The sequence below is a fragment of the Peromyscus leucopus genome, chromosome X (genome assembly GCF_004664715.2).
Source record: "Peromyscus leucopus breed LL Stock chromosome X, UCI_PerLeu_2.1, whole genome shotgun sequence".
Lineage (NCBI taxonomy): Eukaryota > Metazoa > Chordata > Mammalia > Rodentia > Cricetidae > Peromyscus > Peromyscus leucopus.
Window position 1 is genome coordinate 20,723,701 of NC_051083.1, and position 25,310 is coordinate 20,749,010.

The window sequence follows — 25,310 nt, forward strand, 5'->3', positions numbered from 1 at the left end:
GATGACATGAACACGTTGACAGGGACGAAGAATCCGAATGGGGGAGGGCGGAGGTGAAGAAACTGGAACAGAAAAGTTAGACTAGAGAGAGACAGGAGGAAGTAAATAGACGGATGCAGCGACATAATCAGGCAGAAGAGTTGGAGATAACCAGAGAGGAGAGAAATGAGAATAAAGTGTAGGGACAGGATGTGAGAGAAGTCAAGGAACCAATGGAAAATGAAAGAGAAACAAGACAGGCATTCTGGAATGCAGATGGGGGAGAACAATGTAGTCCGTGCATAAGGATGGAGAGACAGACCTAGATGAAGAACATGTGTTAGGGACAGGACACAGACAAGTGGCCCAAAACATAGCTAGAGAAAGTACGAGAGAAAGAACAAGCTGGGGGAAAATCTTGGAAAAAGAGCGGAGGGGCCGCAGAAATGGCACTGAGGTTAAGAGTAGGGGCCTGTTATTCATGGCTGTGTCCTCCATCCATATAACAGAATACTAGTTATGGGGAAAGCTCTCAACATTAGAATTGGGGACTGTGCATGCATTGATTTTTATTATATCCTTGTCTTAGTTAGGGTTTCTATTGCTGTGAAGAGACACCATGACCATGGCAACTCTTATGAAGGAAGACATTTAACTTGGGCCGGCTTACAGTTCAGAGGATTAGTTCATTATCCTCATGGCAGGAAGCATAGTGGCACTCAGGCAGACATGGTGCTGGAGAGGAACTGAGAGTTCTACATCTGGATCCACAGGTAACTAGAAGAGAGAGAGAGAGAGACAATGGACCTGGCTCGATCATCTGAAACCTCAAAGCCCACCCCCAGTGACATACTTCCTCTAACAGAGCCACACCTATTCCATCAAGGCCACTTTCTTAATAGGGCCACTCCCTATGGGCCTATGGGGCAATTTTCTTCCAAACCACCACAGTCATCAAATCCTCATAACTGGTATAGAAGGTATTATTATCATCTCCAGATGCAGAAACTGACACTCCAAATGATGCATAAGTGCGAAAGGTCACAAGGTATAAAAAGCCAGGTTCCTTTAAGATCCACTCAATATACTTAAAACTACTCAACTCAGATAACATCACTCCTTAAGTATACTACCAAAAGTGTTAATTGAGAAAAGCAGGAGAAAATAGTTTTAGTTTACTCAATATCACATGCTAGAAGAAAAGTTTGCATGAGAAACACTGAAGAGGTAATTTTTTAATCCAGATTTCACAAACTCATGGTGCAATGTGGGTCACATGTACTTTTCTGGAGAACTCAAAGGTGCTAGATCCCTGATGCAAAGAGAAGCATTTCTCATGTTCATTCTAGTTTATATTTTCATTTAAATCTTTAGGTTAAGTTTAAGCTTTTTAAAAGTTAGTTTTGAGAATTGAGACACAATACTAATACTGTAGGAATTGGTGAGGCCTTGACTTAAAGCTTTCTTTGTACTGTGATTTCCTTTTGGGTGTATTTTGCTAAGGGAAACTTGTTAAATTTTTTGTTAACTAAATTTTTTTCTTTTTTTTTTTTTTTTTTTTTTTTTTTTTTTTTTTTTTTTTTTTTTGGTTTTTCGAGACAGGGTTTCTCTTGTGTAGCTTTGCGCCTTTCCTGGAACTCACTTGGTAGCCCAGGCTGGCCTCGAACTCACGGAGATCCACCTGGCTCTGCCTCCCGAGTGCTGGGATTAAAGGCGTGCGCCACCACCGCCCGGCTCTAAATTTTTTTCTTAAAATAAAGACTTTTTCACAATGAAAAAAAAAGCCAGGTTCCAGAAAGGTCACAAGGTATAAAAAGCCAGGTTCCAGTCAGCCTGCTTCTAAGGCCTACATGTTTGGCCGGGGCATTCTGTTTCAGTGAAGGCTTGTTGGACACTTCAGGGCCTCTAAGACAAGTAAGTGGTCTTGGTCCTCTGGAGCCTCCACCATCTACTGGAAAAGACAGACTTGGTTATATCAGAGTGGGAAAGTCCTATGAATTGCAGAAATAACCCTCTGTGAGATAAAGTTGCCTAGAGAAAGCAAAGAAAGCTTCCTTAAGTAGGATAGTTGAGGGGCAGGTTTACATGACAGTTAGTGACCTCTTGTTTCCATGGATCTCTTCAGGGCTTTGATTAATGAACAGTGAAAAATCTAGAGTACTAACTTATCTTACAAGAAAAGTGAAATCTCAGGGCTGGAGAGGTAGCTCAGGGCTTAAGAGCATGGTCTGATCTTCCAGAGGACCCGGTTTTAATTCCCAGCATCTACATGGGGGCTCACAATTGTCCATAACTCCTGTTCCAAGGGATCTGATACCCTTTTCTGCTCCACAGGATCCTGTGTGCATGTGAGGCACATATGCTCACACAAGCACATACACATAAACATAAAAGATAAGAAAGTAATTTTTAAAAAAGAAAAGTGAAATCTCAGCTGGTCACGTGAGCTTATACCTGTAATCCCAGCACCTGGGAGGCTGAGAGAGAAGGATCTCCACAAGTTCAAGCCCAGCCATGGGTACATAGCAAGCAAGACTCTGTCTCAAAAATAGATTAAGATGCCCTAAAATCTTACACTTCATATGTAAAAGAAACAAAACAAGTTCTATCAAATTTGACACCAGTTCTAAAATGTACACATTTATTGCTTGCTTTAAATCTTTTTGCCCAAACTTGTTTTGTTTTGGGTTTTTTTTTTTTTTTTGGCGACAGGGTTTAACAGCCCTGGCTGGCCTCCAACTCAGAGATCCACCTGCCTCTGCCTCCCGACTGCTGGGATTAAAGGCACTACTGCCCGGTGGTGGTGAAACTGGAACTTTTTAAACTACTAATATTAAAAAAACAAATTTCTGGGGCCAGTGAGGGAGTTCAGCAGGTAACCCACAAGCCACCAAGTCTGAGGATCTGAGTGACTCCTGCAATTTGTTCCCTGACCTCCACTCATATATATCCACTCCCCCAACCCCCCCACCCCCTGCCGCCCCATACACAGAAAGGTAAAGTTTAAAAATCAATTAAAAAACAATTTTCTGTCAACTACAGTATTCAGGACTGAATACTATTTTTAGTCTCTCTGTAGAAAATGACCTTATCATCTCATGCTTTGGTGGCAAAATAGAAACCATCAATCAGATCCTAAGAATTGTTACAGAGCTTTAACCCGAGCATTTCGAAGGCAGAGGCACGAAGATCACTGTGAGTTTGAGGCCAGCCTGGTCTACGTAGGGAGTTCCGGGGCAGCCAGCACTACAAAGAAAGACTGTCTCAAAAAATAAAAATAAAAATAAAAAAGCTGCCAGGCGGTAGTGGTAGCACACACCTTTAATACCAGCACTAGGAGGCAGAGGCAGGTGGCTCTCTGTGAGTTCGAAGCCAGCCTGGTCTCCAGAGTGAGTTCCAGGACAGCCTCCAAAAGCTACACAGAGAAAGCCTGTCTCGAACCGCCCCCCCCCCCCCCCCCCCCCCCCCCCCCCCCCCCCCCCGCCAAAAAAAGCTACAGGACCTTCATCTTCCCACCATCTCCTATTTGGTTGTTAACTATCTCCTCACATTTATTGCTTGCTTTAAATCTTTTTGCCCAAAGTGATAATATTCATAGAAACTCATCTCATCCTCTTCACATCTGAAACTTATTCTCTGGGGTCCTCTCTGGATTCCAGTGACAAGTATTTTCTTGTCCCCTTGTCCATCTGGTCTGGGCTGGGCTCCATGGGGCTCAAAGAAGAATCAGATATGGAGTTGCCCTCCAGGGCTCTTTTGCTGGGGAGAAAAGAGGAGACCAGCAGTCCCATCTGGGAGGAGGGAAAGCTGCCCCGGGGGATAAAGGGCTCTTGGAATTTGGGCTGAAGAAGATGATCTGAACTTGCACCTTTAAGCACATGCTACCTCCCAACATGTCTTGAATTATTTTGTATGGCCCTCACTCCAGTGCTCCCTCTCCACAAGCCATTCTCCAGCTCCTGTGAGACAGGGCTGGAAACCCCATGGGTATGTGGCAGAAGCTAGGCTCCATAGGCTTCAGCATTCCTTTCCGGGAAGCCAGGAGTCCAGGATAAAATCAGACGCCTTGGCTGGTGGGTAAGGGTCTGCTCTGAGCTTGCAAGCTGGCCCCCTGAACACCGAATTCTCTCAGGAGAAGATGAACAAGTCTTAACATGGCAACAGGTGGAAGAGGAAAAGATCTTGATTTTTTTCCTGAAGCTGAAGCTATCTACAGCTGCCCAGGAGGAGGGAGATGAAAAAGAAGATAAAGAGACAAAGTAATGCTTTTGAAGCTAGAAGCCAGGAAAGCGGCCAGGCTCAGCAGTAGATGTCTGAGAGTCGCTGCATGGCTGTGGTGTTGAGACAGAGACAGAGACAGAGAGACAGAGATGGGGAGAGAGACAGAGAGACAGAGCCGGAGGGAGGGAGGGAGGGAGTGAGGGAGAGAGGAAGAGAGGATGCAGTGTCCTACAAGGAGAGTTAAGATCTTAGTGTCTGCTCGAAGGGAGATACCAAGGCTGAGTTCGAACTCAGAAAGCAGGCAAGCTTAGCAGTGAATCTACAGACGCCTGCTAACTCCATCAATTTACATGTTTATCCTTTTCAGGGACTATCAAGTAGGGCAAGAAAGACAGAGGGTGGGTTCTCCTTTCTTAGGCCCAGTGCCCCAAATCTCACCTCCCCCCACCACCACCCATGTCAAGCCCAGTGCCTCAGATCCCTGCCTCCACCCTTTCTCCCACACACACCCCCACTGGGTGTCATGTAGTCTGGGCTGGCCTCAATCTCCCTATGTAGCTGAGCACAACCATGAACTGTCTCTACCTCCTTAGTGCAGATTCCAGGCATGTGCCACCACACTCAGTTTATGCAGTGCTGGGGTTCAAACCCAGGGCACTGTGCACACTAAGCAAATACTCTCCAGAGTGAGCTACATCCCTAGTCCCATTTCTCTTTCTTTCTACTGGATCATTCCCAGCACAAAACAACCTGGCATCTCCTGTCTTAGAAAAAAAATCACTCTTGCTGTGCATGATGACTCATGCTTTTAATCCTAACACTCAGGAGGCAGAAGCAGGCAGAAGTAAGTTAGAGGCTAGCCTTGTCTACATTGAGTTCCTGGATAGCCAAGGTTACATAGTGAGACCCTGTCTCAAATATAGATAGATAGATAGATAGATAGATAGATAGATAGATAGATAGATAGATAGATAGACAGATAGATAGACAGATAGATCACTCTTGGGTTGGGCATGTTGGAACATTCAGGAGGTTGAGGTTGGGGGATTATGAAATCAAGGCTAGCCTGATCTACATACTGAGACCCTGTCAAACACAGAAAAAAAATAATTATTTACCTATCTCCTAATATGACACCCTGTTTCTTGACTCTGTTTTCTTTTACAGCATAGTTTCTCAGGGGGGTTGTCTACATAGCTAGCCCCACTTCAGTGAAGAGGAGGGAAGGGGTTCTGTTTCTTTGACCCCAGTGAGAATTCTGGGTCAAACTTCTCGACAACAAGCACTGTAGTCCATCAGTCCTGTTTGTATAATATAATGCATATTAAACTGGGTGTGGTAGCTCGCACCTTTAATCCCAGCACTTTCAAGGCAAAAGCAGACAGATCTCTATAACTTCAAGGCCAGCCTGTTGTACATAGTGAAGTGAATTCCAGGCCAGCCGAAGTTACATTTGTTTTTCATGATATACTTTATAAAGTTTAGAATACTATTATATGTACAGTTTGAATACACAATAAAACAATTACCCTTCCCACCAAGCTTCAAAACCAGATTATTTACTAATGACAAAACCCCCTTTGGAACCTTCCCCGATTGTATCTCTCTCTCCTACTTGAAAGGTAACTACTATCCTGGAATTTTCCCTTTCCCTTCCTCTTCTGCATGCTTTTAGAACATATTGCTGCATGCATGGATGGTTTAATTTGCATGTATTTCTTTAAATATATTACCGGTAACTTTTAAAATCAGCATTAGATTTTCAAATCTTGCCAATGTTGGTACATGTAGCTACACTTCATTATTTTTTTTTATTTCCTTTCTGTGTTCTAATATATAAAAGTGTCTCACTGTATTCATTTTGTACTTGCCTTTCCCGTTTCTTGCTGTAATAAATAGGCTTTTGTGAACCTTATTATGTACTCTCAGTGTGTATGTGCAAGGAATACTGTAGGGGACATTTCTCAAACTCTTGGTCCCTAGGTTCACTTCCCATTTTTGAGAGAGAGCTTTGCTGTGCTGTCCAAGCTGGCATGGAACGCTCCAGCTCCACTGATCTGCCTGCCTCTGGCTAGCAGGGAAATGTTGTGTACCACCATGCCTGGTTCCTGTTTTAAGAAGAGTCATATTTATTTGGGTGAGTATGTGTGTCTGTGTGTGTGCCATGTGAGTGAAGGTGCTCATGGAGGCTGGAGGTATTGGATCTTCTAGAACCAGAATTACAGGCAGCTGTGAGCTGTCCAAGAGAATTGAATGGGGAGCTGGGAACTGAACTCAGATCCCCTGAAAGAGCAGCAAGCACTCATAACTGCTGAGCCATCTCTCCAGGCTCCTGGTTTACATTTGTTTTTTGTAAATATTTTTTTTCCTTTTTTTAGTTTTTTTTGAGATAGAGTTTCTCTGTGTAACAACTCTAGCTCTCCCTGAACTCACCCACTCTGTAGACGAGTTTGAGGCTGGCCTCAGACTCAGAGACCCGCCTGCCTCTACCACAGCTAAACTATTGATCTCCCCTTGAAAACCTGTTCCTCTTTCTGTTATTTCAAATACCAAATAATAATAATAATAATAATAATAATAATAATAATAATAATAACAACAATAAAACCAGCTGAGTATGGTGGCACATGGGTTTAATCCTAGCACAAGGGAGGCAGAGGCAAGGTGGATCTCTGTGAGTTCGAGGCCAGCCTGGACTACAGAGTGAATTCTAGGCCAGCCTGGTCTACAGAGCGAATTCTAGGCCAGCCAGGGCTACAGAGTAAGACCCCGTGTCAACAAAACAAAGTAATAAATGAAGGTAAATAGTAAAAATTATTTTTTCAATAAAAAACTATGATATACTACAGTTTCTTTGGGCTTTTGTTTGTTTCTTAGTATTGAGGATTGAACTCAGGGCCTTGTACATACTAGGCAGCCACTACTGTCTATTTTTACTTTTTTTTATTTTGAGACAAGATTTCACTAAATGGTACAAGCTGGCCTTGAACTGAACATAACCCAGGCAGGCCTTGAACGTGTGATCCTTCTACCTCAGCTTCCCCAGAAGTCAAGGTTACAGGCCTGTGCCATCATGCCTAGCTCCACTATATTCTCTACTCATTTCTCAAATTGGCTTTCGTGTTTCCCCAAGTTTGAGCCACAACTAAAATGACTACTTCATGGGCCAGGGAGATGGCTCAGTTGGTAAAGGTACACGCTTTACACAAGCCTGATGGACGAACTCAGTTTGATCCCTAGAACTCACATAAAGGTAGAAGGAGACCAACTCTTACAAGTTGTCCTCTGACCTCCATATATGTACTAGAGAGTACGCCCCCCACAGCAATAATAATATTACTACTATTAAAAATTAATTACGGGCTGAGGAGATGGCTCAGTGGTTAAGGGCACCGGCTGCTCTTGTATAGGACCCAGGTTCAATTCCCAGCAAGCACATGGCAGCTCACACCTGTCTGTAACTCCATTTCTAGGGAATCCGACATTCTCATCAGACATACAAGCAGGCAAAACACCAATGCACATGAAATAAAAATAATTAAGAAATAGTTTTAAAAATTAATTAAAAATGCTGGGTGGCGGCGGCGGCGACGGCAGTGGCGGCAGCGGCGGCGGCGGCGGCTGCTGCTGCTGCGGCCTCGCACACCTTTAATCCCAGCACTTGGGAGGCAGAGGCAGGCAGATCTCTGTGAGTTTGAGGCCAGCCTGGGCTACAGATGCAGGACAGGCACCAAAACTACACAAAGAAACCCTGTCTCAAAAAAAACAATAATAATTAAAAGTAAAATTACTACCTTAATACATTTGCATTGTTTTTAGAATGGAATTCATTGTCCTTAGCATGGTCTAAAAAGCCCTACATAATTCACTTCTGTCTACTTTGACCTCATGTCCCAATATTCTTCCTTTGACTCACTACACTGTAGCCTTCCCATGGCTCCTAACTAAAGTTGTCCACCCAATGGATAGCAAACTGAAGATATTCAAATCCCTTATATTAAAATGGCAAAGTCTGTGGAACATAGCATGGATCCGTCCCCAAAAAGCAAAACAGTCATAGCATTTGTAACTAAACTATACATATCATCCTATATGCTTTTTTTTCCAGCACTGAAGTTTTTATTCATGTGAATCATTAAAAATGGGCATCTAGACCAGTGTCAAACGAGGGTGGGAGAGGAAGGCAGGGTAGACAAGAAGGAATTTCCATCTATTGGTAATAAAGCTCCAGGTTCATCCCATTATGGATTTCATAATCTCCCAGAGACACGTGGTCCTTAAAAATCGTGTACCACTTTTTAAGATCGATCTTATTCCAACGGGTGCCAGTTTGGGCCGCAATCAGTTTCTTCAAGTTCCCGAAGGTGTCCTCGGTGTTGCACTTGACCCAGACTTTCCTTCCTAGCTGGTCGTTGCAAACCACCTCAATCATTGTGGCTGGAGCTCTAATCCCCTCGAACTTATCGACGACACAACTGCTATCTATCTATCTATCTATCTATCTATCTATCTATCTATCGATTTATCTATCTATCTATCTCTTTTGGCTTTTTGAGACAGGATTTCTCTGTGTAGTTTTGGAGCCTGTCCTAGAACTCACTCTGTAGACCAGGCTGGCCTAGAACAGAGATCTGCCTGGCTCTGTGCCCCAAGTGCTGGAATCAAAGGCGTGTGCTATCCCTGCCTGGTGGTGCTTCTTCTTCTTCTTCTTCTTCTTCTTCTTCTTCTTCTTCTTCTTCTTCTTCTTCTTCTCCTCCTCCTCCTCCTCCTCCTCCTCCTCCTCCTCCTCCTCCTCCTCCTTCTTCTTCTTTTTTGATACAGGTTTTCTCTATGTAGCTCTGGCTGTCCTGGAATTTGCTCTGTAGACCAGGCTGGACTTAACTCAGAGATATGCTTGCCTCTGACTTCCAAGGACTAGGATTATAGTCATGTGCTACCATACCGAGTCTTTTTCCAAGTCTTTTTGACTTGAGGTTGGCTGAATCAGTGAATGCCAGTTCTCCAAAAGGTCTTTCTACTTCCTGAACCCTTCTCCTGGGACATTTTCACCTCCTTTCTTCATTGGCTGATTTCCATTCTTTTAGTCTTAACTTCAGTTTCAAGCTTTACCACACCCCTAAAGCTAAACACCAGCAATCCCCATATTCTTTTCCCAGCTCTCTGTTCTGTTCATTCATAGCTTTTGCAGTTTGCAATTGTCCGTGTTTATGTGTTGTGATCTTGTGTTCATTTATGTCCTATCGTCTCCAGTACTGGGCTGTGCGTTGTGAGGGTGGGGTTTGTCCAACACTGTCTGGTTTGTGATTCGCACTGCCGCATAGCTAGAGCCTCACATGGAGCCCAGACTACATGCTCAGAAGACATTCACGGAGTCAGCTGGAACGCAGATAAATGAAGTGGAATTAGGGGAAGGTGAAGAGAGCTCTGTGCGAAAGGAACACAACGTGCAAAACCTCAGCTATGATCTAACACTCAGGAGCCTGGAGCAAGAAGATTGATGCAAGCTCCAGGTCAGCCTGGACTGCAGGGTGAGGCTGTCTCCACAAACCAGACCAGCAAAACATAGCAACCCAGATCCTTCAGAGGCTATGTGCACGTATGAAATCGGCAGAGAATATTGTTAAAAGGAGAAACAAAACAAAACAGAACCCCAAACCTCCCGAGGCTCAGTAGGCCAAGCAACAGTCTTAGAATTGTTTCAACTTTGACTCAAGCACCGGGTTTAGAAAGGCTGGTGGAAAGCCAGCTCACAAAGAGCTCCGCTGAACCTCCCATGTTCAGGAGAGTTAATATTCTTTTGAACCCATGGGGACTTGAAAGATTCCAAACATGTGAATGATGTGATTTAATTTCAAAAGATAGAGACTGGCCAGGTGTGGTGGCACAGGCCTTTAATCTCAGCATTCAGGCCGCAGAAGGATCACAACTTCAAGGCTTGCCTGGGATACATAGTGAGACCTTGTCTCAAAAAGGGGGTGAGGGCTGGGGAGATGGCTGCTCTTCCAGAGGTCCTAAGTTCAATTCCCAGCAACCACATGGTGGCTCACAACCATCCGTAATGAGATCTGGTGCCCTCTTCTGACCTGCAGGCATACATGCAAATAGAGCAGTTATGTACATAAAATACATGAATAAATAAATCTTTTTTAAAATATATTTTATTTTATTTTTATGTGCATTTGTGTTTTTGCCATGCATGTCAGGGTCCCCTGAAACTGGAGTTACAGACAAGTGTGAACTGCTGTGTGGGTGCTGGGAATTGAACTCACATCCTCTGGAAGAAGAGTCAGCGCTCTTAACCCCTGAGCCACCTCTCCAGCTCGAATAAATAAATCTTAAAAAAAAAATACAGACTGCTGTCTTTCTGTGTTTCCTCTCTGCACTCTCTTCCTGTGTTTCCTCTCTCTGTTCCTTCTCTGCTCCCTCCCCCAGGCCTGGCTCTCTCTCCCCTCTTTTCCTTTCAATAAATTCTCTGCATACAGTATAGAGAATAGATTCCAGGACCCACTTGCTTTACAAGTGAGTGCATTTTGCCTAGCTTGCATGAGAGCCTGAGTTTGATGCCCAGAGGTGAAAAATAATTAAGAATAGATTCCAGGGAACAAGAGTGAAACAGGGAAACTGTGAGGGTAATGCACATTAGAAATTGTGCTGGCCTAAACCCGGGCAGTGGCAATGGAACTCAAGAGACTGTATAAATAGACTTTGGAGATATTCCTGTAAATGACAGGACTTGGTAATTGCATGGGGGTGTGTGGAAGAGAGAGAGAGAGAGAGAGAGAGAGAGAGAGAGAGAGAGAGAGAGAGAAGAGCCAGGGTATAGTTAGGGTTTCTACTTTGTCTGGATGTGAAGTATTTCAGAGTCATCAGCAAAGAACTGACAAGGGAAAAGACCAGAGAGCCCAAGAGACAAGGAAGAACCTGAAAAGGAAGAAAGGAGAAAAATAAACATCGTGTTATGCCATAGGGAAGTAATTTCAGGGGGAGGGAGTGGTCATTACCCAAATGCTACCCCAAAGCCAAGTAGGATGACCTCTGAAAAGATTCTTTTGGATTTCCTGACAGAAGCTATGGCAGACGTTTGGGGGAAGGAGTCAAGGTGAAGTGGAGCAAGGTTAAAGGTAAGTGGGAGGTAGGAAATGAGGCACTTGAGAGTGAGCAAGTCTTGAGTCATATGTAGAAAGAACATTTTTGGTGATTGTTTTTTTAGATGAAAGATACCTGAGTGTATTTAAAGTCGTTGAGAAGGAACTCGGGACAAATCCAGAGGTTCGGCAGTAAGAATTCAAGACCTCTTCTCTCGTGTCTCCTGTTTATTCCATGTAGTAAAGAGGTAAGGCACAAGTGACTTGTTTCTCTCTCCACAGGACATGCCTATAATTGGCTCAAAATGGGCTAAGTACTGGGGGACAAATCAAGATGTTGGGGAGACTAGACTTGAAATGGCCACTGTGGGTGAGAGTTAACTAGGAAATGGTGGGGAAATGGAAGAGAAAGTTGACTACTAATAGAGCGACAGGTCAGTTCGGAGGGACTTGTAGAAGCTGGAAACTGAGGGTTTATCATGACACAAAACTGGAAAATTGTAGTAGTATCCAGTAGTGTTCAGCTGCCTGGGCACAAGTATTGGGGCGGAGGGGAGGCAAACAGTTGGACCGATTCAGGATTGGGTTGCTGCCAGTCGAATAACGGACAAAACAAGGAACTAAGGCTAAAAGACTGGGAAAGTAAAGGACGGTGAGATCTGGCCTGAGGAAAAGAAGGGTAGCAAAGGATCACTATGAGCCAAGCCTAGCTTAACTCTGAAATACGTGGAAAGGCTTCTGGGAAAGAGAGTGATGGGAGAGCGGAAGAAGACATGAGATGCGACGGAAGGGTAGATTTTTGGAAATTGAGCCGGGAGATTTGCTTCTGTGGGACCAGGGAAGGATGGGAAGGAAAGGCGAAGGGAAGTTCAGGGCCAGCAGAAGGAGGGCCTTAAGCTCCTGCTAGAGGTGAAACTGGCCCTAGCGAGGGGGCGTGGCCAAGCTCAAATCCCGACGAGGGGGCGGGACTCTAGTAACTGGGTCCCAGCGCCGCGGTGGCTGCGGCTGTCTCAGCAACGGCTCGCGCCTCCCCATCCCCCCGGTTCCCAGGGCTCTTCCCGCCCGCCGCGGTGGAGACCCAGGCCGAAGGCGGGGAAGCCCGGTCTGGCCCGTTCCTCTGCCCGCACGGCCGGAGCATCGTCCTGGAGGACTGCCCGAAGGCAAGCCTCATAGTCGGAGAGCGCGGCGCACACGCGCGCCTCCCGGCCACGGCCGTCCTCTCTTCCCTCCTTCCTCTCCTCTCTCCCCTCCCCTCTCCTCCGCCCCCAGCCTCCGCTGCGGCGGGAGGAAGAACCCTTCCCGACCAGCCCAGAGAACCCAGGTCGATTCTCATTCCGGGCGAAAGGAGAGACCCCCGCACTGGGATCCAGCTGGCCGCTCGCCCCCGGCCACGGAAGTGACTGGCCGTCCATCAGGAGAGCGCGCGCCTAGCGCAGCCCCCGACCCTCGCCCAGCCGCAGCCGCATAGACAGCGCTCCCCCGCGGGCCCCCGGCCCCGCCGAGCCCACTCCCCGCTTGGGGCCGGGGCCGGCGATGCCTGGCGCGGCAACGGCAGTGGCCGCGGCTGCTGCTGCTGCTGCCGCCACGGCTGCTGGCCGGAGCCCGGGTCGGGGGCTCCAGGCTCCGCAGTGGGGCTGAGCCCGCAGCCCCGCCCCCCGAGCCTGAGGCCGCTGCTCCGCCGGGCGCCGGGCCTTCTCCGCCCGCGCCTCCGCCCCAGGAACTGGAGCCAAGCGGGGAGCCCGGGCCCCGCGCCCAGGCCCGGACCATGCATGGCCACCGAGTCCCGGGGGGCCCTGGGCCTTCGGATCCCGAACGCTCGGCGGCGAATACCCCTGGCGCCGCTCCACTGGCCTGTGCCGACTCGGACCCTGGAGCCCTGGAACCCGGACTGCCGGTGCGCAGGGGCTCGGGCTCGGCTCTTGCAGGCCCTTTGGATCCGCAGTTTGTCGGACCCTCGGATGCCAGCCTGGGAGCTCCTCCAAGCTCCCGGGTCTTGCCCTGCGGCCCTAGTCCACAGCACCACCGGGCCCTGCGCTTCTCCTACCACCTGGAGGGCTCGCAGCCTCGGCCTGGTGAGTGATCCAGACAGCATGGGAACCTGGGCCACGGGCCTGGTACTGGGAACGGGGTCTTGTTCCAGGGCTTGGGGCCGACGTGCTCACCCTAGCCCCTTGGGTCCCCTCAAACGCTATTCCTCCCCCTCCGGCAGCCTTCAGCCCGGTTCTTTCAGCCTTTTGCTCCTTGCTCTTGTCTGTCCCTTGCGCCCTCAATCCATAAGACTCCTTTCTCTTCCAACTGCTGAGGCTAACAGGAGAGGAAGCACTCCCAAGGAAAGGGGCAGGATTTCAAGGCAGCAATGGGGATGTGGTTGGGGGAATAGGAGAAAAGAAGTCTCCCATTAGCTAAGTGCCTACATTGGTGCATGGCATTGAACTGGGTACTTTTACGAGGATTCTTGTTTCAGCTTCAGGAGCCATCTGAAGTGAATATCATCAACCACATTTTTAGGGGTGTAGATAGAGGCTCGGGGAAGTAACTTGTCCAAGGTCACACTGTCATTATGGAATCCGTGGTCTTTTTTGCTTCCCCAGACTGAAGCTGGAGAGTAATGCCAAGCTTTCTACTTAAGTGATTTCCCCCTTATAGACTATTCAGTAGCCCTGAAGTATGAGAAAAAGAGAGAGGGAGATGGTGGGCTGACCCTAGACTGTGCTCTTGCTAGGTGTGTGTGTGGCCAGAGTACAAGGGGGGAGGGAGAAATAGGAGATACTGATGAGAGAGAAAGGTGGAGATGAGCCTGGAGGAAAGGACTGAAGGGGCAGGTAGGCAGGAGAACAGAAAGGTCAGAAGGGAGAGCTGCAGGGCCAGCAGATTGTTTGGAAAGATAATCAGGATGGTTGTTGGGTTTGCAGTGGTGGGACAACTCTAGGTCAGGCTGGGGCCACAGACGTGCTTGGGCCTTTTCAGAGCCCTGAGTATCTGAGCAGCCCAGCAGAGAGAGCCTCTGGGATATTCTCACATGGGCCTGAGGCTAGGAGCCTTGAAGGAAGAGCAGTGCATACCTGCCCTGTCTTCACTGCGACTGAAGGAGGTGCTGAGCGACTAGCTGTTTCCAGAGCTCCTATCTCAGCTTCCACAGGTCACTAGGACTGTGGCTCAGTACCAGGTAACAATTAGTAAAGCACAAAACATGGGCAGGATGTGCCTCTCACTGCTGTCCGTTGTTTGGATAGTTATGGAACCTCTGGGAGATTTCAACACCCCCCACCCCCCATCCCCCCACCCCACCCCCACATTGTGAACTGGAGATAGCCAGCTGACAACCCTTTTAATGCTCTGCTTGTCGCTTCTGCTGGCTTTCCAAACTCCCCTGGACACATGCTGCGGAGAGGGGGTTACCCCTGCATACTGACTTTATTTTAGCTCCTCCCTTCAGATCCCTGAACACCCACAACTCACCCACTGCAAAGCTCTTGCATTTGCTCTGCCTTGTGCCTGCTAGCCCTTCCCTCAGCCCTCCACCTGGCTTGCTCCTCATCTTTCTGGGCTCAGCTCAAATGTCCCCTCTGAGAGACCTTCCCTGACCACTTCTAAGTAGGGCCCCTCTTCTGAATCTCCATCACAGCTGCCAGTGTGTGTCTATCCTTACATTTAATGCCGGCTGAAAGTACCCTCTTAGATGTGTCTACTTGGTTATGGCTGTTCTTATGCCACCAGAATGTGAGCTCCTTGAGGGCAAGGGGTTTGTGTCTGTTTTGTTCTGTACTGTATACCTAAGGGACTAACTAGTGTAGTACCTTGTACTAGTGTAGTACATGGCAGGCACTCAATAAATGAAGACGTTTCTTTAGCAAACGTCTGAATAGATGGTAAGGAAACACACAGTGGACCCTCTGTAACTATTGCCTAAGAGGACACCGAGTTCCCACTCAGCAAATACTCTTGGTCTGGGAGTCAGTAGCTAGGAAGGTCTTGACCCTTGGCCTCTGCCCTCTCTAGTCAACATGGAGTGGATACTGAGCTTGCTTTTCTCCTCCAGCAGTTAGTTCTTCCAAATTCCAAAGCAGAGTACCCTTCCCCAACCGTTCTCCTCTTCTCCCCAGATCAACACACTGCTTTCAGGATCCTTTGCCCCAGTTAAGTCCTTGCCTCTATAATAGCATGATGGGTGTCTTTTATTTTTTTAGCTTTTTTAAATTTGGATTTTTGAAACAGGGCTTCTCTGTAGCCCTGGCTGTCCTGGAACTCACTCTGTAGACCAGGCTGGCCTTGAACTCACAGAGATTTGCTTGCCTCTGCCTCCCGAGTGCTGGGACTAAAGGTGTGCGCCACCACTGCCTGGCAGGTGTCATATATTCATATATATATATATATATATATATATATATATATATATATATATATATATATATATATATATTTAGGACAAGAGGTTTCTCTGTGTAACAGTCCTGCCTGTCCTGGAGCTCACTTGGTAGCCCAGGCTGGCCTTGAACTCAACTCACAGAGATCCGCCTGCCTCTGCCTCCCAAGTGCTGGGATTAAAGGCATGCACCACCACTGCCCGGCTAGGTGTCTTTTATTTTAATAAAAGGTAAAGATTGGGAATAAAAACGGTGTCAGGAAAAGACTTGCTCTCCCATCTAGCCATTCCTAACTTACTCTATGACCCTGGATGAATGGCTTCAGTTCTTGGCGCCTCAGTTCCCCTCATGTAGAGAATGATATCTAGGAATCTGTAAGATTCTTGTTTGCAAAGCCCTCAGCCACTGAGGACTTAAGAATACAGTATGAAGAGAGAAAACCCTTCTGAAGAAGAGGCCGAGGAATTTCTCAAGTCCTGACAAGGCGGGCACTGAGCCATATGATTCACAGTAGCATGGGTTGTGAGAGGCCCGCCTCCCCCTCTGCACAGCCAGCCCAGGGGTAGGCACAAGTGACTTGCTTCTCTCTCCACAGGACTTGCCTGTAATTGGCTCAAAATGGGCAGGATTGGTGGTTGGAGGGTGTGTGTAAGAGGGAGAGAGACACACACAGAGATACACAGAGAGAGACAGAGACCTGGACTCCAGTGAAAGGGCTGGAGACATTTTAGTCCACATGTTAAGCTATTCATGTGCCTGCTGGCTTCCTCCTTCCTTCTCCTGAGGCTTTTATTGAATCACCAGCCTTTGGTCCCAGTGGCATATCCCAGAGCAGCAGGGGGTGGGTGGTGTGAAAATAATAATTATGTCTTATCCATTTGAAGAGCTCTGAATTACCTCTGGGCCCTTTCTTTTGGTTATTCTGTCCTGTTTCTGGTGGAAAGTGTTATGCTCCTTTCCTAGGTTGATGAAGCCCAAGGCTTCCTTGGGTCACTGGGATAACCAAGTGAGATAGATACCAGAGAGCTTGTGGAGAGGGTTAGCATAGGGATTTGGAAGAATCCTACTGAATCCTCAGAACTGAGGCCCACAGTGTCTTCCCACATGCTGGGGCTTGGAGACAGCTTGAGGCCTGACCCTAGCTCAATCAAGGGAGTTGGACTTGTTAGGGCCATTTTGTTTGTTTGTTTGGTGGTTTTTTTGTTTTTTTTTTTTTGAGACAGGGTGTAACAGCCCTGGCTGTTTTGGAACTCGCTCTGTAGACCAGGCTGGCCTCGAACTCACAGAGATCTGCCTGCCTCTGCCTCCCCAGTGCTGGGATCAGCTGTTTTGTGGGGGGGTGAGAGAACAGCTAATGAAAGTAGCAGAAGGAACTGGTTCGTTCTTGGTTACAGCTTTAGAGACTCAAATTGTTCAGTGCTACAAAGTCCCTAGACACTGGCTGCTTCTGGGCTTTCTACCCTCAGTAAGCAGTAGAATTCTTTGTTGACCTTGAAGAATAAATGTCATTCTCAGAGCTCCAGAGTCTTGGAGTTAGAATCCAGGAATCTGGTTTCAAAAAAGATTCCCAGATAAGGGACAAGTGTAATGGTGCACACCTTTAATCTCGGGCAGAGGCAGAAGGATCTCTGGGTTCCAGGCCGCCAGGACTACATAGTGAGACCCTGTCTCAACAAGAGCAACAAAAGATTCCCAGAAGATTTTGGTGCATAGCCTAGGGGTAGAAAGAAGCCAGGCTTATTTTCCGATTGAGTCAATGGAGACTCAGAGAGGCGGTGATTCAGCCGTGGTCCTATAGCGGGTGAGCATTGTCTCTGAAGTCTTCTTCCTAGAGTCACATATGAAAGTCCTCAACTCACTCCAAGCTCAGAAAGGAAGCATGCGTTTTAAAAAAGGGACTTAATCCCTTGCCCCCATGTACACAAACACTGGGTGCCTCAGTTTACCTTTCTCTCCTGCTTTTGTGATGGCTGACAGTTGACTGTTGTTAACTTGGAAGAAAGTTGAGGTTCTGGAACTTTGGGCATAGGAAATTTGGTATCAGCAGTGCCCAATGCAAGGCTCCATTCTGTCTCAAGGGAAGGGACTTAGAAGAATGTCTACTAAGGCTCATAGACCTAGAAAACATGGAGGTCAGTTCAGCTAGCAGGTCTGGTGTCAGCAAAGACAAAGCAAACACGAGGCACTGATTAGAGGCCCTGATTAGAGGAGCGGTACTGGGGAAGAGTGGAGGGATAAGGCTAGCGAAGGGACTTTGTCCTGAGGGCACGCAGGCTGGTCGAGGGCTTATTCATGGGGAAGTGATGTGCTTAGGTGCTGGTGTTTCAAAGTTTCGTTAAGCGCACATGGAAAATGGATGGAAGGGATTAAGAGTAGAAGGGTGTGCTTGCTTTAGCAGCATGTATGCTAAAATTGGAATAATACAGAGAAGAAAAACATGGCCCTGTGCAAGGATAACAGGCCAATTCAGGAAGCATTAAGCCAGGCGGTGGTGGCTCACACCTTTAGTCCCAGCACTCTGGGAATGTGAGTTCCAGGCCAGCCTGGTCTACAGAGCCAATTCCAGGATAGCCAAAGCCACTGAAAGAAACCCTGTCTCTTGCCGGGCGGTGGTGGCGCACGCCTTTAATCCCAGCACTCAGGAGGCAGAGGCAGGGGGATCTCTGTGAGTTCAAGGCCAGCCTGGTCTCCAAAGCGAGTTCCAGGAAAGGCGCAAAACTACACAGAGAAACCCTGTCTCGGAAACCCCACCCCCAAAAAAGGGGAAGCGTGCGGAGAGGACAAAGTTGTGAGTACCATGTATTTTGTGAAAGGTGATGGTAGTGTAGGTTAAAGTTGCAGCAGGTAGAAAGTGGATTGGAAGAACATTTAAGTTCCAACATGGACAAGCCTTGGTAATGGCTGTAGAGGTCAAGGAAGGAGGAAAAATCCAGGATGGTTTTGGGTAGTTTTCTGAAACCAGCTGTCGTGACCTAGTGGATGATAGTGGAGCCATCTACACAAGAGAAGGAGCCAGTTTAGGGGAAAGTGATGGGTTGCGTTTGAGACTCGCCAAGTTTGAGACCTAGGAGGATAGCTAGGTAGTGATGGTCAGCAGACATTTGGATTTAGGGTTATACATCTCCAGAAAGGTTTCTATGTGAGAGATGTTTGGGAGTGTTCACCACCAACATACACCGTAAACCACAAGGTGGCTCTTCCGCAGGGTGTGAGTCTGAGGTTCTGTTGCATCCTTGAAGACAGATGCTGAGGTCAGTAAAGCCACATTCTGATAAGTCTCTTTGTGTGTGGCAGCTTTAAAAACATTTGCATGGGGGAAGAGACATGGCTCAGCAGTTAAGAGCACTGACTGATGTTCCAGGGGACCCGGGTTCAATTCCCAGGCCGGCTGGTGTCTGATCACATCAGGATTTTTTAAAAAAAGCCATTTGCATGGAGCTGAGGCCTATTGCACACACACTGAGAATAGCTGGCTTTTGCAAAGAACTCCTGAAAGGCAAATCAAGTATTACCGGAAAAGTGTTTGTGTGGCTCCTTCCTTGTTTTCCATGGTGAGGGCATCTGAGAAGCCTCAGGAGGTTTGGTTTAGTTTGGTTTCTTGGAGGAAAACAGAGGGGTCTCAGGCTAGAAACAGTGATGAGCTAGGTGGTGAGGTTTGCAGGATTTTTGGAGAGCCTAGGTTTGGGAAACATCTTAGATTTGGTTCCTAGTCAGCTGGAGCTTTTCAATTAAACAACAAAATGTCAAGACTGGGTAGGTGGGCAAGAGGGCTTCCCCGGATTAGAGGGATTGAACGTTTCCAGTGTAGCTGCATGGCGCTCCACTCCTCAGCCCTTTCAGATGTCCTATCCAAGGAAGGCCCAGTGAGGGCTCCCTCCTCCCTCCAGGGTGAGTGACAGCTAACAGTACCCTACTCAGACACAAGCAGTGGCTTTCTGCAGCCAGTTAGCTAAATGCCTTAGGCAGATGTGGTGCTGGCCAGACGCTGGCTGGGTGGGGCTAGGACCTGTCTGGAATGAGGGCAGGAAGCATAGCCTGTCGTTGGCTAGCCTCTTGGATTGAAGTTCCTTAATGCAGAGAGAACAGACACCCCTCGAGCCACAAATCCAGCCCTCCGGGGCTCTAGTGTCCCGTTCCTTCAGCCTGGAAGGCATTATACCTCCAGAATACCTGGAGTCAAGGTTCTAGGGCATCCACTGACAGGTTCCTTATGCTCCCCGGCCTCACTTCCCATCTCACAGCTTAGCTTCCCCATCTCTAATATTGCTTATCCCATTTGCCTGGGGTATCATATGACAGCCGTAAATACTTGGTGAACCTTGAAGAGAGAAAGTTGGGGAGAGGAGGCTGTTTCCATAACATGTCTGTCGATGGCCTACAGTGCGCTCAGCGTTGTGAGGTGTGCTGAGACATGTCCCTGTCCTCATGGAGCTCACATCTAGCAGGAAAGACACGCTGCAAGTCATTCCCAGCACAGGTGTTTCAGGGACACATGGAGAGGAGGCAGGTGACACATTACTGTTCAGACCTGAAGGGTAAGTAGATGTTCAGGCTGCAGAATGAACGACTTGTGCCAAAGCCCCGGGCGGAAGAAAGCACTTTCGAGGAATAGACAAGAGGCCATTGTGGCCCAAGGATGGGTGTGGGGCAGTGTTCATGAGCTTAGGCCTTTCTTGTTCCTCTTTTCTGGAGTTCAGAGTTCACCCCAAGGCTAGAAGAAGCCTGGCGGGACTATGGAGAGTGAGGGCCCTGAGGATGGAGGGAAACAGAGACTGGAAGCGGACATTGTATGGACTCCAGAGCTACTAAAGGGTCCCTGTCTGCAGGACTTGGGAGTTGGTTGGTAGAATGAGTTAAGGAGTGGTGGAGAAAGGTCAGTCTGTGACTTGGACCGCTTGGGTGAATGGAGGTGCTTGCTGTTCTTGGAATGGGAAAGGCAAGAGGAGGAGGAGGAGCCAACTGTTGGCTGGGGTAGGGATGTTTATTGTTTTTAGGATACACTGGGTCTTAGGAGCCCCGACGTAAGGCTTCATCTAGAACAGTGTGCAATAGGCACCAGATGTATCTTCCTGGGCCCCCAAGTAAGGACAGGATGTAAGTCACAGGTGTGTGACTGGAGCCGCCAGGGCACAGGGGGCTATCCTGCTGCCTTTTCCCTTTCGGCTGTCTGCCCCACTTCCTGCCTTGTGCTTCACAGTGGCCCTGAAAGGGAAAGGGTTAAGTCGCTGAGCAAAAGTCTGCTCTGGAAAGTGGGAAAGGCAGGGCTGGCAGGGCTGGCCGGCCTGGCCCCTGGGAGCTGCAGCTGGCATAGAAGCCCTTCCGCTAGCCCATCAGGCCAGCGCTGCCGCCGCCGCCGCCGCCGCCGCCACCGCCGCCCACGCTGCCTCCTTTGCTTTGCCTTCACCTTCTCTGCCCGCTCCCCCCCCCCCAGCTTCTTCCTGGCTCCCCCAGCCCGGGCCTCCCTACCTAATACATTCCAGGTGTAGGTACAACCCCTCTCACACTGCAGGGCAGCAAGGGAGAGAGTTAGGGAAGGTGGAAGTCTCCCTCGCTGTGCGTCTTTTAGGGTGAGTTTCCCAGTCTCTGGGACTTTCTCTCTCCGGAGAATTCCTTCCGGGATCTTTGAGCCATGTCTCTTGCAGTGATGGGGAGAGGCCCCCTCCCAGACCCACGTCTGCTACCTTGGAAAGTTTCCTGTGGTCCTGCTTCTCCGTACCTCAGTTTTCTTAAGTATAAAATGCCTTGCAATTCCCACCTCTTAGGGCTATCGTATGGATTAAATGCCACAGGCAAAGCCCAGAGGACCATTGTGGCCATGTTCAACAGATGGTCCTGGCCTGCCATTTTGCCTGCATCCCTCGGTGACTTCCATGCCCCATGCAGACCACCTTGTGTCCATCTCCATTCTGACTTGTCCCATTTTCTGTCTTTCCTCTCACATCTATCTGGGTTTCTGAAGGTTTCCTGCCTCCTGCTTCCTTGTCTTTGTCCCAGAATCTTTCTTTATTGAGGTTTGTTTGTTTGGGTTTTGAGACAGGGTTTCGTGTAATCCAGGCTGGCCTTAAACCTGTTATGTAGTTGGGCTGGCCTTGAACCCTTGGTCCTGCCCCTTGTCTCCCAAGTGCTAGGATTACTGCCATGTACCACCATGCCCAGTTTTCTTTTTATAGCGTTTCCTCTCCTAACTCCTCTGTGTATGCGGTTCTCAGATTGGAGCAGGCTTCTAGTGGGTGGGAGGGTGGATGCATTGGTTTTAGGGGGACAACCCTGGGGTCAAGACAGGGGTCAGAGGGATCATCCCTCTAGTGGCTTTGTCCTCACCGGGGAGGGTAATTCCAGCCAGCGTGGCAGCCCCAGCACTGGGTAATTACTGTCCCCAGTGCTCCCAGCTGCAGCTCCACTCCCTTCCCTTCCTGTCCTCTGAAGTCCCCAGCTCCTCCCAGGGGTGGAGCTACCCCCTCTGTCCAGAGAAGACCAGAGGAGGTGGCCAGGCCCTAATAGCAATCCAGCAGATAGAAACGGGATGGGCCACATGTGCTCTTCGGTGGCAGTGGTCCGTCTCCCTCTCTCTGTCTCTCTGTCTCTGTCTCTCCCTCTCTCTCCCGCTCTCTGTCTCTGTCTCCCTCTCCCTGTCTCTGTCTCTTTCTCCCTCTCTCTGTCTCTCTGTCTCTCTCTGTCTCTGTCTCTCTCTGTCTTTCTCTCTCTTTGTCTCTCTCTGTCTCTCTCCCTCTCTCTGTCTCTGTCACTCGCCCTCCTTCCCTCTCTCTGTCTCTCTCCCTCTCTCTGTCTCTGTCTCTGTGTCTCTCTCTGTCTCTGTGTGTGTGTGTGTGTGTGTGCCCGCGCACGCACGCACGCACGCACGCACGTGTGCCTGTCCTCTTGACAGTCTTTGTCTCCACGGGTTGTTTTCTGTCTTACTGTTCTTTCTGGATGCTTGTGTCTAAGTTGTCTGTGCATCTGTATATGTGCATGTGAGTCTTTGCATCACTGTGTGCTGTGTGCTCTAGATTATGTCATTTGGCTCCGTCTTAGCCCTGGAAGTTTCTAGCTGCTTCTCTGTTGGGTCTGCCTGTTTTATCTGTGTATGTGCCACTATGCTCCCCGAAGTCAGGGTTCTAAGAGTGTGGCTGGGGTAGCATAGGGGTGCTGGCCTGCATCTTTTTGGCATTTCCTGCCAATCCTTCCTATTCTGGAACCTTCTTGCAAACCCAGCACACTCTATCCTTTAGTCACCTGCTTTCCTCATCTGTACACCTTTCCAGGCATCTGCACTTTTCTTGTCTGTAGGACCATTCTGAGTCCATCTGTGTATACAACAAAAACACACCCTATTTGGGACAGCGGCTCAACTTAAAACCACCTCCTTTATAAAGTCGTCCTCTTCCTCCTCCCAAGTATGATTTCTTTCCCAGCTCAGCAAAGCCCCACGAACGTGCTCTGTGACTACACACAGACACACCTAGGATCCAGCTGCAGCTCAGTTACTCCAGCTGTGCAGCTTCAAGTCAGTTACTTTGCTGCTTTTTGCCTCCCTTTCATTTCCTTCCTTCCTGTCCTCCCTCCCTCCTTCCTTTCTTCCTTCCTTTTCCTTTTCTGTCATTTTTTTAAAAATTGCAACACATTCTCACTGTGTAGCCCTGGCTTTCCTGGAACTCATTATATAGACCATGCTGGCCTCCAACTCAGAGAGCCACCTGCCTCTGCCTCTCTGAGTGCTGGGATTAAAGGTGTGTGTCACCACCACACCTGGCTGTACCTGTCTCTTTATGTATACAGTGGAATTAATGGCTCATAGAGTTATTAGGAGCATGCCACAGGAAAGTGTCAACACAATGCCCGACCTAGAATAAACGTTCACTAAACATTTGAATTTCCATACCTCATAGCATCTATTAAATAGCAGCTTAGTGTAGCGCCATTGGTAGTGTGCTTGATTGGCACACACAGAGCCCTGTGTTGGGTCCCCCCAGCACCGCATGAACGCCGTGCACTGGTGTCTATCTGTAATCCCAGCACTCTGGAGGCAAGAGGATCACTAGGAGTCTAAGACCAGCCTGGACTCACTATGTAGTGAGTTCCAGGCTAGCCTCGGCTACAAAGTGAGACCTTGCTAGAAGAAGAACAAGAAAAGGAGGAAGAAGCTGAGGAGGCTGAGGAAGAAGAGGTCCCTGCTGCTAGGTCAGACATGGACTCTGTAGATGGAGACGGAGATTATAAACTCAAGATCATTCTGGACTACATAGGGGTTTTTGAGGTCAGTCTAGGCTAGAGACCATGTCTTAAAAAAAAATATGACAGCTTAAGTTCTAGAGAATTCTATATATTCTTCAGTCCTCAAAAGAGATTTGAATTCAGGGACTGCCTGACAAATATTATATGAAATAGCTTCCTTGACATTCTAGGTCCAGAAGAGGCTTGGCCCCTTCACGAGTTGGGACAAGGAGCCTCTAGGGCTGCTACCCAAGGCCAGAGCCTATCAATATAGGGTAAACAGCAGGGCTGGCACTGTGTTTTAGTGGGTAAAGACACTTGCCTTGAAAGCCTGTTGACCTGAGTTCACCCCCAGAACCCATGTAAAGGGGGAAGGAGAGAACTACCTTCACAAAGTTGTCCTCTGACCCCCTCTGTAATAATAATAATAATAATAATAAATAATAATAATAGATTAACAAATTTAAAAAGGTAAACTCCACAGGTATAAGAGGCCTAAATAACTTCTTAACATGAAAAGCCACGAGTTGCCCTTTCAGTATTTTTGTTTCAATTGGCCTGCTCCCTTTTTTTTTTGGTTTTTCAAGACAGGGTTTCTCTGTGTAACAGCCCTGGCTGTCCTGGAACTCACTCTGTGGGCCAGGCTGGTCTCGAACTCACAGAGATCTGCCTGCTGCTGCCTCCCGAGTGCTGGGATTAAAGGGGTGTGCCACCACCGCCTGGCAGCCTGCTCACTAGGGGATTCCATATAAAACTCTTGGAATATTGGAAGCTCTGAAATACAGGGCACTATTCCTGTGAGGATGGAGGATGGACGGTGTCTGTTGCATTGTGAGGCATGTGCTCTATAGTTTACCTAGTTCCCACCATTCCCTATTACTTTATCCTGTCTTCTTCTACAGAAAGCTCCTCACTTCACACAAGGGTGTACCCTTTATAGAAAACCCTTTACAAGAAAAAAAGTTCCTCTGTTTTTTTTTCTTTCTGGAGCTGAGGACCGAACCCAGGGCCTTGCGCTTGCTAGGCAAGTGCTCTACCACTGAGCTAAATCCCCAACTCCAGTTCCTCTGTTTTATGGACAAGCTTTCTCCCCTGTCAGTCTTTCACTCACTGACAGACCATCTGCTTTCTAACGGGTTTCTGTAGAATTCTCCTCACTTACACAATATCCCTCACTTGGAAGAAAGCTCTTCTATTTTACCCAAATTCTTCCTTCCACAGAGGAACCTTAAAAACAACAAAAACAAGGAGGTAGAAGCAGGAAGATCAGGAGTTCAAGTTTGTTCTCGTTTAAGTTTCAGGCCAGCCTGGGCTACATGAGACCCTGTTTCAAAAACAAATAAACAAAAAGTTGAAGGAGGACAGCAGTATACAACTGTAAACCCAGTGTTTGGGAGGCTGAGGCAGGGGAATTATCATGAGTTTGAGGTCAGTCTAGGGTACCAAATGA

At 48.1% G+C, this 25,310-nt stretch overlaps 2 protein-coding genes and 1 pseudogene across 3 annotated transcripts in view; 2 read left to right on the forward strand and 1 right to left on the reverse strand.

The window, feature by feature from the left end:
* Nucleotides 1-8,314: 8,314 nt before the first annotated feature.
* Nucleotides 8,315-8,649, reverse strand: LOC114702895 (ubiquitin-like protein 5). The gene has a single exon (XM_028883511.2). It carries the CDS (start codon nt 8,630-8,632, stop codon nt 8,411-8,413), a length of 222 nt encoding a protein of 73 aa, XP_028739344.1. The 5' UTR covers nt 8,633-8,649; the 3' UTR covers nt 8,315-8,410.
* A 3,841-nt stretch (nt 8,650-12,490) lies between these two features.
* The window catches only part of Fgd1 (FYVE, RhoGEF and PH domain containing 1), a 43,327-nt gene continuing 30,507 nt past the window's right edge, over nt 12,491-25,310 (forward strand). Inside the window, exon 1 of one of the 2 annotated variants that reach the window (XM_028883467.2) lies at nt 12,491-13,357. In XM_028883467.2, the coding sequence (XP_028739300.1) occupies nt 13,051-13,357 (307 nt within the window). In that variant the 5' untranslated portion in view covers nt 12,491-13,050. The remainder of the gene's footprint in view (nt 13,358-25,310) is intronic. The other variant, XM_037199454.1, reaches the window with a different exon arrangement.
* On the forward strand, nt 18,036-18,129 carry LOC114702901 (annotated as a pseudogene).